General features: G+C 45.2%; 1 protein-coding gene across 1 annotated transcript; it reads left to right on the forward strand.

Annotated features, from left to right (window-relative positions):
* Positions 1–7,498: 7,498 nt before the first annotated feature.
* On the forward strand, positions 7,499–10,292 carry LOC133923817 (UNC93-like protein 1). The gene is made up of 2 exons (XM_062369087.1): positions 7,499–8,832; positions 9,786–10,292. The coding sequence occupies exons 1-2, from the start codon at positions 7,676–7,678 to the stop codon at positions 10,024–10,026; spliced, it is 1,398 nt and encodes a 465-aa protein (XP_062225071.1). The 5' UTR covers positions 7,499–7,675; the 3' UTR covers positions 10,027–10,292.
* Positions 10,293–12,341: the final 2,049 nt, after the last annotated feature.

The following is a 12,341-nucleotide window of genomic DNA, read 5'->3' on the forward strand; positions in this document are numbered from 1 at the left end:
TCGTTATCATCCTGATTCTTGATCAGAGAGGTAGGCAGGCTACACCAGTAGTAGCTACAGTCGGTCTAGCTTATTCAGTGCGGGTTACATCTTCCTGCCGTCTAAATGCAAGCAACCATTTGAAATCAAGGAAGAAAAGTAGTAGAAACAAAATGTTGCTTTCAAATTCATTTTGCAAGCAATCATTTGAAAGAAGGATATTTCCTTGGAAAGGGAGTGTCCTGTGCGATTAGACGCTGATTTTTTATTGATTTTTTATCGGCAAAATAGCAAAAATGTCCCTTGTTGGGCTATAGTATGTAGCAGGATTTTCGATTGGACGGAGAAGCATCACCTGCATTAGCCTTGTTCCGTGCATGCCACCAAGACCAAATAAGAGTTTGGATCTTCAGATGAACTTCCCTTTGCATGGAGCCGAAGTGCAGCTTGCTAAGATATTGCGTTCTCCCTCTAATCCCATCATCAGCCAACATTCTTTGACCATCTTATATACCGGTACTGCCGTCCTTGAATTCGTCTCCAAACCTTCGCTTTTATGCATTCAAAAGCTTTGGACTTCATGCGACCAATATTTATCATTTGCAGCCTCTGTTTGCATATCAAGTTGGTGATGTAGCCCGTTCCTGATGCCTCGCCGAGTCTGTTTACTAAACATCACCCAAGATTTATCTTCATTTATGGGCTGTCCTGAACAATTCTCATAGAGACCAAGAATCGATTGCATCTTAAGCTCACCACTTACACTTGCTTGCATGAAAACCAGGGAATCGTCAGCAAAAAGCAGATGATTTATTCTCAGTGCATTATGATTAGCACACACTTGGACACCCGACAATGAACCGTACTCATCCGCCATTTGCAGTAGAATAGAGAAAGCTTATAGATTACAATACACAAACTTATCGGCCTCAGATGTCTCCACCACACTCCCAGCATCTCTTTTCAACTTCCTTATAGTGTTCACTCTCTTCATTTCCATGGCAAAAGCATGAAAGAAACCAGTATTGTGGTCTCCCTTGTGTAACCAATTGGCATGAGGTTATGTTGATCCTGCAAGCGCTCTAGCTTATACCTCAGATGTTCCCGCGATACTTTTGTTGTGTAATGAGCCCCCTCCTGCACTGCTCCATCTCCTTTTTCACCTTCCTGATACAGTTGTCAAGCTCCTGCACTGCTCCATCTATTTTGATTTGAAAAATAAGATACACCCTACATTTGTGGGCGAAGGGAGCATAGTTTTTCGCATCGATCAGCTCATACAAATATATTTGAGTGTATATATACCAACTTGTTGCAGCTAATGTAGACGATATGGTAAGATTAACATAACATCCATGTATAGTGCCGGCCGGCTCGGAAATGGCAATGCAGTCTCACTCACCTATTAGCTCCAAATGGTAGCACATCATCACTGATTACGTACTCTGTCCAGTCCAATTCATTTCTTGCTGCAGATCAACATTTATAAGAAAAGGGTTGTATGTAAACTATTTTGCATCAACATATATATATATATATATATATATATATATATATATATATATATTCACATAGAAAAGTAATTTTCCAATTCTCAAATTCTGTTGTGATACTACCAAAAACCTTGCTACAACGACGTAAATTTCAACTCGAGGCAGTGTATGTACAACTAGGCTAATTGACGTGCCTATACGTGCCCATATAGAACTTTAGTGTTTGATCAAAGCAAATAAGATTATGTCTAGGCAATCCGTATACGGTAGTATTATCTGAAATTAAATATATGAGTTAAGACATAATCAATCTAATTCTTCATATTTGTTATAGAGTAAAGTAAAAATAAGTAGTACGCGTATATTACAGAACTAATAGTGTAATAGATTTTTACTAAAGCCACTACATGAAAATAAGGACAAGATTTCACTACCGGTTTTATAGGATCCAACACTGAACCGAACCGAGCCAAAAAACCAAGCAAAAAAAACCTAGTTGGCATGTCTATCCTATCCTTCTACCTCTCGACTCTCTTGCAACAGGATTTGGATCCACTGATGTTGATATCATGGTGACTTCGTCGCTAACACGTGGACCTCGCCCCACATGTCAGCGACGACACACGACGTTAGGGGATCCTCGTCCCTCGCAACATGGCAGCACCTCCCCCCTTCACTTCTCTCTCTCCCTCTCCCTCTCGTTCTCTCTTCTCACCACCGTGGCTAGATCCGTGCTTCCCTGACATCAACATCGCTAGACTCGAGCTCTGAAAGTGCATCTAGGACCTCTAAGTGGGTTTTGGCTTATTGATGACAAAACGATTAAGGGACTAATAAGTTTATTGAAGCTATGAACAGGTTTTAGTCTCATTGATGAAGTTATACGACGTTGATGTCCCTCAAAAAGAAAAGAGAAGCGATTTGTAGTACTCAATAGGATTTAATTTGATTTTATCTTTAAAATTGAGTCTAGAAAAGCCGTACTATCAAGAGGGATGCAATTGTTAGTTTTGATGGTGTCTCAATGCTCAAAGTAACCTCTTAGAACCAAATATTGAGAGAGACATTCACCCACGGACACCGGAAAATAGGCAAAGTGCTCTGAGTCCGGAGTCTCCAGTGTTCACCGGATACTCTGGTACTTAGTGTTTTAGGCCAGAGTCTCCGAGTGAGACTCCGCCAGAGAGTCTCGGTTTCGATTTAATTTTAATTGTCTGTAGTCTCCGGTGTTTACCGGATACTTCGGTGCTTGGTGAATTTTGGCCGGAGTCTCCGAGAAAGTTTTCGGCAGAGAGCCTCGGTTAGTATTTATTTTAAAAATGACCGGAGTCTTCGGTGTTCACCGGATACTCCGGTAGTTGGAGTTTTCGACCGGAGTCTCCGAGTGAGACTCCGCCAGAGAGTCTCAGTTAGCATTTATTTTAAATGTCCGAAGTCTCCGATGTTCACCGGATACTCCGATACCTGGAGAGGCCGAAGAGTCCGGCAAGTCTTCGGGCCTTTTCTTTGTGGCGACTAAGAGTCACCCGGAGTCTCTGGTGTTTACCGGATACTCTAGGCAGTTCAATAGAACTGTAGCGGCTAGTTCTGACACTGTTCTGAGCTCGTTTTGGATTTATGGCCGGAGACTCCAGTGTTCACCGGATACCCCGGGTTAGGTCAACCAGAATAATAACATTTAGTTTTTGAGGGATAGCTATATATATCTCCACACCTCTTTGCATTGAATACTTACTGTTGCTGCTGAGCTACTCTTTGACAAAGCCTCCTAAGAGCATTTAAGAGCTCCTCCAAATCTCTCTAGTGCTTAGATTGCTTCAAAATTGAGAGATTGAGTTTGGAAGAGTGATTTGAGTTGTTGAGCCAAAATCCAACCTTTGAGCATTGAGTTTGTCGTCAAGCGTTCACTTGTGATCTTTTCTCTTGGAGCCTCGTGCTCCTAGACGGCAAGGCGCCGCCCTTAGAGCACCCAAGAATTGTGGAGTGTCACGGGAAGTTTGTAATCGCCTTCGATTTGAGTAAGAAGATCTAGCTTGATCTTTGTGGTCGCTAGGAGAGGATAGAGTTGAAAAAGACCTGGTTCTTTGAGAGCTCCTCAACGGAGACATATGTTTTTCTTAGTGAGGTGGCCGAACTTCGGGATAAATTCTTGTCTCCTTATTTTTGTGCAAGCTTTACTAATTGTTGTAGTTTTGGAATTTTTCCCAAATTCTATTATTCATGAGTATCTTACTGCAGGGTATTATTGTTTAAGTATTTTACTCCTAGTAGAACCTGTTGTATCTCTTAGATTCTAGTTAACTTGCTTAGATTCATTTCGATTTCGAAATCCTGTATAACCCGGATAATTCGGACAAGACCGGATAGTCCGGACTCCCGGAGTATCCAACCTTCACCGGAGTACCTAGGCTTTGTTAATCCGCTGCTGAGTTTAAAATTTAGAAACGCCTATTCACCCCCTCTAGGTGACTTTAAGTACATTCAAGCTCCCTCTCTCCATCTCCCAGATCTTGATCCAGCCGCGTAGAGGGGCTCGTCTATGTCGGGTCGTCGGTGCCGGTGGGTGGAGGGCAAGGTGGCGGGTGGAAAGACGGCCTTCACGCTAAGGGACAGCAGATCAGATCCTTGTTCCTCCATGTCGACAGGGCTGGGGCCTTCGCGGCTCCCCGTTGGCCTTGACTGTGCGGCCGACACCATCCGCGTGGACGGCCTCCTCGTCGGTAGGGCAAGCTCCTCCACGAGAGCTCAAGGGGATGCCGAGAAGTACGACAAGGAGACGGGGAATGCGCAGGGCGAGCAATTCCACGGCGACCACGATGAGCAGATGCGGGAGGTAGGGAGGTGACAGTTCGATTTGGCGACGGCGGCTCCCCGATCTGCTCTCTCTCTCTCTCTGTCTCTCTCTCTCTCTCTGGGAGGACCCACTGAAGATGGACGCGTGGAGGAAGCCGCGGGGCTCAGTTTCGTCTTGTTGGGCACTGCTGGTGTAACACCCTACTTTACAACTATGCCTAATTATTTGAAAATAGAAAATTTTGGCAGCATTTCCTTTGTAGGGTGGTATAACCGACAAAAAGATCACAGGCAGACAATATATGATATAACCAGTATATATATAGAAACCTTTACGACGCTACCAGCGTCGTACCACGATATAAACCAAGCAAACGACAGACCACCAAAAACACCACTTATAACACCGGTTGAGCTATTAACATGGTGATGAGGTAGTGTGTGCAGCTACCAAGATCCATTCCCAAAATGCACGTCAACATCTAAACATACCTGTAAAGATTTAACAAGGGGTGAGACGAGCTCAGCAAGTAACCGCTATGAATATAAACACATCTCACTTAGTTCAAAAGTATTTGGGAAATAAACATTCTTCTCACGACACAAAAAAAACACCTGGTTTTAAAGAGAATATCTTTTCAGAATATTTGTCGAGAAAGTAACGACAAACTTCAACCCGGTCTCCTATCAAAATATGGCATTCAACTCCCAGAATTCTGTATTCTTCAGATATCATAAAAAATGTATGAATGCCATGATGCAACTCCATTTGAGAGCTAGACGATGCCAACATCTCATGCAACTCCATGTACCGGTACGAATCACGCACGATGGCAGTGATCAGCCTTTATCACCATATGTAGTGCATAAATGCATATGTATGCATGTGAATTGACGTCAATTCTTCATTCCTATTTGAATGACTCGTGATAAAAATCACAACTGATTCATGAGGACAAAGGTACAATCCAAATCAATAAAAAAAGCATGGATTTAAATACTCAAATGCAACATCATCCATGATTTGAATGAATTAAAAAAAAACATATACTTCGATTTTATTTGCAAAAGGAGTAAGACATGAATATAGACATAGCACGGAATCACACCCCCACGTTACTTGCCTTTTACCAAAAGCGACGAAGAAAATTCGATCAAGAACGCCCAAAAGTAGTACCATCGAGAAATCGCATTCGAAAGATTGACGACGAATCCGACGAAATTCCGAAATTTCCAACTTTTCCTTCTTCTTTTTTTCTCTTTTTTTTTCTTCCCCCTTTTTCCTTTTCTCCTCTTTTTTTTTTTCTTCTCTTCTCTTTTCTTTTCTCTTTCTTCCTTTCTTCTTCCTGGCTCTTTGCTCGGCGCTGGCTGCTGCTTGCTCGCTGCTTCGGTCAGGCCACAGATGCACGGCGGCCGGCGGTGGCACACGGCAGGCGGGCGCGACGCAGTGGCGGCGCCGGCGGCAGCAGCAGCGCAGGCACGCAGCAGCGGCGACGGCGGCTCGGCAACGTGCGGCGCACGCAGTTGTCGCGGCGGTGCGCAGCACGGCGGCGCAGGTAGGCCGGCGCGGCTGGAGGTGTGGCGCAGAGGCGGCACGCCGCTCGGCGGCAGCTGGCGAGGCAGGAGACGCGCGGCGCAGGGAGAGAGAAAGAGAGACGCGAGAGAGAGAAAAACGTGAACGTGAGCGAAGAGTCTGGATGGATCGGGTTGAGGACCGATCCATCCAGTACTTATCCTTTTTTTTTTAAAAAAAAAACAACGAACGGTCTAAATTTATTGGACTTGCTACGGATCACAAAGTGCCCGGAATGGACATATGAATAGCAAAATGGGTTCTCTCGACGAGATGAACGCAACCACACTCTCCGATCGTCCATACGAGCAACGGATCAAAAAGTTAACTTTTGGTCAAAATCTTCTCTCTCTTTTTTCAAAAATTCGGTATTACAGCCGGTTCAGGGGATACGCGTAAAGCAGACATACACAAACAGTGCGCAGAGCCCCTGGCTCCCATGTTGGCACAATAGCTATAGTGAGATAGGGGCGCCCGTTAGAATGTGTAATAGATACATTTTCAAATGCCATGTGTGAGCATGCATGATGAATCAGGAAGTTATTCCAACTCAGTTCAGGGAGGCTTGGGGTGACTATTTTCTTCTTTCATAATACAAAGATGCATATTTTGTTTAAAAAATACAAAGATGCATATATAGTTCCTCCTAGGTATTCTGAATTGAAAAAAGAAAACATGAGCTTGCATAGTTTGTTAACCAGCTGACAGCAACGACAAAAGCTAGGGCCTCCTGAATAGATGGCTGTTGTCATGTACTCCAAAGAATAAACGAATGCCATCTACTAGGTGGAACAGAGATGCAGTCCAAAATTCCGAACTGAACTATCTGAGTGCTGCGCCTTTGTGGTAATCAGCCACGAACATTGGAATGTTTCCCAGTTTTGGCCACCACTGTCAAGCAAGATAAGATGTATGCGAATGAATCTTCACAGGAATAAGGGTTAATTAATCAATATTGTTTTTACTTGTCTAGTGAATAATAGGTACCTGAAACAGATTTAAGATTTATTAGGCAATCATTTCTGAAGTATACCAACAAGTTATGTATATCTCCTCAATCTTTGAACTATATCCGGTACACAAGAAATAAATTACACTAGGAGAATATGGGAATAAGATGAAAAGGCAACTCTGTTTCATATGATACTTTTTGAGGTTGTGCCGCATAAAAGCAGCCAACTTTTTTATTTATTTCTGCAGTATACTTTTCGAGAAAAGTAATACGTAGTTATGATTTTTGTTTACAAATATATAGTTACGATTTTACAAATAGTGTTATTTGGAAATTTATAGATTACAGCCTTACAGGTGGATCAAGTTCGATTTTTTAAGTACATACAAACAAACATTGAAGTACATTGTGTACTAGAAATAAGTAGCACCCCTAACCAAATGAATTCCAATTACCGGCAAGTACCCTTTCAACTTTTTAAGCCTTGTGCGAGAATTCTGAAAGCAAGAAAGATCGAGAGAAATTAAGAGTTAAAATTTAGTTTTAGAGACGGTGCCGAATCAAACCGTATGATGTTTTAAGCCGTTCGGAAAAACCTCGGAGAGAATGAACAAATGTGAAAGCAGCAGTACATTCAATGCGCAATTAATATACTGAGTGTATATATTCATCTTTGTTCCAAATGTTGAAATGTGGTTCATCTTCTTCTTCTCCCTCCTTCGCAAAAAAAAGAATCACAAAAATGCCAACGAACAAGAAGCCAAGAATCCATCCCTCTATAGACTATATATGCCGTCCTCATTCTTCGCCAAGAATCGCAACCGTCATCGTCCTCATCCAGTGGAATTGGATTGAATCGAATCGTCCGAAATCAATTCGAGGGCAATGGCCGAGCCGGAGGGGGAGGTGGAGGTGTCGCCGCCGGCGAAGCGCGGTTTCCTGCGCTACAACTCCCCTCTGGCGCAGGTGTCCCTGCTCGGCCTAATCTGCTTCTGCTGCCCGGGGATGTTCAACGCGCTCTCCGGCCTCGGCGGCGGCGGCCAGCTCGACCACACCACCGCCGACAACGCCAACACCGCCCTCTACGCCTGCTTCGCCGTCTTCGGCGTCCTCGGCGGGGCCGCGCACAACCTCCTCGGCCCGCGCCGCACCCTCCTGCTCGGGGCCCTCACCTACCCGCTCTACGCCGCCTCCTTCCTCTACTACAACCACCGCCACTCCCAGGCCTTCCCCGTCGCCGCCGGCGCGATCCTCGGCGCCGGCGCGGGCTTCCTCTGGGCGGCGCAGGGCGCCATCATGACGTCCTACCCGCCGCCCAACCGCCGGGGCACCTACATCTCGCTCTTCTGGTGCCTCTTCAACCTCGGTGGCGTCCTCGGCGGCCTCCTCCCCTTCTCCTTCAACTACCACCGCGGGAACGACGCCGCCAGCGTCAACGATGGCACCTACATCGCCTTCATGGCCTTCATGCTCCTCGGCGCCGCGCTCACGCTCCTCGTCCTGCCCCCCCGCAGGATCGTCCGCGACGACGGGACAAAGGCCACCAGGGTCACCTACTCGTCCCCCGCCACCGAGTTCGCTGAGATCCTCGCCCTCTTCGCCAACTGGAAGATGCTGCTCGTGCTCCCCGCCGCGTGGGCCAGCAACTTCTTCTACACCTACCAGTTCAACAACGTCAACGGCGTCCTCTTCACGCTCCGCACCAAGGGCCTCAATAACGTCTTCTACTGGGGCGCGCAGATGCTCGGCTCTGCCGGCATCGGCTACTTCCTCGACTTCGGCTTCGCCAGCCGCAGGAAGAGGGGTCTCGTCGGGGTCGCCGCCGTCGCTGTGCTGGGAACCGCCATCTGGGGAGGAGGACTCGCCAACCAGTTCAGGTACACGGACGGCAAGTGGGAGCACCTCATCGATTTCAAGGACGGACGCCGATATGCCGGCCCATTCCTGCTCTACTTCAGCTACGGCCTGCTGGATGCCATGTTCCAGAGCCTCATCTACTGGATCATCGGCGCCCTCGCAAACGACTCACAGATCCTCAGCAGGTAACTCCTCCAACTCAATTCGATCCATCTTATTGCTATTTTATCTTGGTTTTGGTTTTGGTTGGTACAGCTCACTGACTCACTAGGACTTGCTTAAGATGATTAAAAAATGATCGCTTAGCAATTGGCAGAACTGAATGGCTTCAAGTTAGTGGCATTGGATTATTCAAGATGCTCGCTTGGCAGTTCATAACATGGGGTATATCATCCTGGTATTCATGAAAAATAAATATTACCCTGGTTATTCAAGATGCCCGCTTCAAGTTAGTCGAATTATTTAGATCTGGATTGGAGATTCCACTGACTACTGACTACTTCACTCTATTTTTAAAATCAAGTCACACAAACCATGCTGCCACCATGTATATTTTAATCGTCAACTCCAATTAGGTCGTGCCCTTTCCCTGTGGAGTTTGGACTCTTCGACTAATGACGAACACGGAAGATACTGGTTAAGAAAAGAGGGAGCGCTGCGAGATTTTTAAGATGTATATGCTAATAGTTTCGAAGCGATCCCCTTTCAATCTTTTTCCTTTTATTATTAGATGCTGAAGTTCACCTTTGAAATAGGTTGTCATTTCTGATAGCGAAAGACTTTCAACAACAAACTTGAGATGATTGGGGATAAAGATTCTTATCCAGCTTTCCCTCAAAAGATTCTTATCCAACATGCCTTTTTTTTTTTTGAAAAAATAACTGTCTCAGACAACATTCTTAATATGCTGCTGCCTGCCTTTGTAATCTTCTTGGAGTACAAGGCCTCTTGAGCATGTGCACATGATGAAATGGGGAAAGAGAGAAAGACCAAAGCACACAATTGTCCACAAATTAAAAAGATCCACCCTTTAGCACACATTTGATGTGGATCAAAACTCTTGTTGATCCATCTCTTGAGCATGCACATGGCATGGATCAAAACTCTTGCCTGAAACCAGTGGTGAACTCTTGTGCAGGTACGTTGGATTCTACAAGGGGGTGCAAAGTGCAGGGGCGGCTGTCGCATGGCAAGTCGACACACACAAGACGTCCCTGATATCCCAGCTGATTGTGAACTGGGCGCTCATGACCGTCAGCTACCCCTTACTTGCCCTGCTGGTGTTCTTGGCTGTGAAGGACGAGGACAACTCGGTTTCCTCGGTCGAGGATGGCAAAGACAGAGACAGTAAGCTCTCTGCACCAACCAGCTTTCACTGAGGATTGAGATGCTGCGGCTCCAGTGTGTGTGTGTGTGTGCGCGTTCCTTTCTTCCCCCACACGTTGTAGAAATCACAGAGAATTTAGCGTACCTATGTGGAGTAGCTTATGGGGGTGACAATGTTCATTAAGGATAGATACAATGCGATTCTTGTCTGTAGCGACTAGCTGAGTTTATGCAGTTGCAGTATGGTCGCATTCCTTGTTTGAACCACTATGTAAGGAAGATAAGGTTTCAGATGCAATCAAGAAATGACATTCGTACAGGGCTTCGTTCTTTTTCTGATGCAGATATTTCTTTGAAGCAGAAAACAAAAATTGATGCAGATTTTGGTTCTTACTGTTGGTCTGAATTGACTTGTGTCATTCAGACTTTGGCCGGTGATTTCAGCTGTTGCTTGGTTGAACTTTGCTATAACCGTATACCTGCTTGGCTCGAAGATTCGAGGTTTCACTTTTCTGTCGATGGAATCCGTTGCCAATTTTATTATTAATGACCAGTATATATCACTGTTTAATTTCGTGATTTTGCACAGTTGAGGTCGTTTTCGTACACTCCCTTCACACCAGGATGTATTCACGGTACAAATTTACTGGAGATCTTGACGAGCTTTGCCTGTGCAGTAAGTATGCATGCTTGAGACCACCTTGTTTGGTTGGTGACCTGTGACAGAAAGCACAGCACCTGATTAGAGAAAGAGTGAATTTCATCGGCGGTCCCTAAACTTGTCCATCTACTCTCAAATTGCAGATTCGGTCGGTTTATTGTACCATCACAGGTCCAAACAACCTCTGACTGCCCCTGGTTGCCTATGTGGCATGCCAACGTGGCTGGGCCGCCACCTGAGTTTACTAGTTGCCTAGCAAGGACTTATCTGATGGTTTGAAAATCATTGCCTCTGATAAAGACACTCTAGTCATGAGGTCAGTTGCTGATAAGGTAAAGAACTTTGTGCTGTACTTTGATCACCATAACCATGTTGGAGGGCAGCAATGGGAAGACATAGAGATCAATCCTAAAGCACAGTTGCCCAAGGTATTGAGCCCTAGGAAAGTGAACTATGTTGAGAAGAAGGATGATTGAGAGGCTACCTGACTTGTACAGCAATCTAAAGAACAGCAGGGATGAAGAACCAAGAGCTGAAGCTAGAGTTGATGGGTCTGAGAGTGGAAGTGATGACAGTGAGGAAGATCCAGACTCTGTGGACAGTGACTAGGAGCTAGAGGATGGAGATGATGATCTCGTCGTGGATAATGTGGATGAGGAAGTCAAGGGCCAAGGGGTAGCAAAGGGAAAGAAAATAGGGAAGGGAACAAAGGCAGCAAGAAGTAGGAAGGGAAAAGCAGCAGCAGTTAGCACAGCAAGAGGAGGGGATCTGGATACTGATGATGAAGAGTTGGAGCTACCTGAAGATTCTGATGGAGAAGGCTGGAGTTGTGCAACTAACTGACGCTATGTTGTCTCAGATGCTACAAGAGGTAAGCACATCACAGATACGTGCCTTGCAGCCACAATTCTGCTTGTTCTAACATTGCAACTTACTGACATCATGTTAACCATCTTTCCAGGCATCAAACACTGCTGTTGAAGAGTTGCATGCTGGACCATTGCCAGATTCTGCTTACATTGCAGACAACCAACCTGTGACAAGGCCAGTTCCACTCACCGCTACATCCAAAGATGGCGAGGCAAAAATAGCCAAGCGCAAGGCTGCAGGAAAGAAGAAATCTGATGTTCCTCCTGAAAAGAAGAAGTGATGGTCTCTAATGGCAGAAGTGTGCTTTTGGTGATTCTTTTGTGGATGACATATAGGTTCCTTTTGTGAATGAAACATAGATTTCTTTTGTGCAAAGGTAGATGTTCCTTTTGTGATGTAGTTTGCACCAAAACCATGTCTGGATGCTTACATTATTTGATAGTTAGCAGCAGCAAAACAAGTAATGCGCATGCTAAATTCAGTGTTCTGTGATGTTGGTAGCACCAAAACTAAAAAAATCTGGATGCTAATTCATTTGATATTCAGTATTAGCAAAACCTTTGGTCTTTAAGTTGAGTTCTTTGTTCCCTTAACTGCATGCATCGTGCCAGTTTGTTTCTTCTGTGTTTTGTCACTTGTGCTCAAATACATGCATAAATTCGAAGCATTTTCATTTGCAACCGGCACTGAGACTGAATTAGCAGCTTTCAACTCGTCATGGTTCACTCCTTCTCCAAGCTGTCTTGTCTCTGATTCCGGTTCCTCAACACGAACCCGCATGCCACGATGCTCCCTCAAGTAGACCACATAATCTTCCTCCCAGAACCAAAAATCACA

Source organism: Phragmites australis, chromosome 7, assembly GCF_958298935.1.
Source record: "Phragmites australis chromosome 7, lpPhrAust1.1, whole genome shotgun sequence".
NCBI lineage: Eukaryota > Viridiplantae > Streptophyta > Magnoliopsida > Poales > Poaceae > Phragmites > Phragmites australis.

Coding starts and splice junctions, on each gene's coding strand:
- LOC133923817 (XM_062369087.1), top strand. CDS start 7,676: ATGGCCGAGCCGGAGGGGGAGGTGGAGGTGTCGCCGCCGGCGAAGCGC. Junction 8,833..9,785: donor GACTCACAGATCCTCAGCAG/GTAACTCCTCCA, acceptor ACTCTTGTGCAG/GTACGTTGGATTCTACAAGG.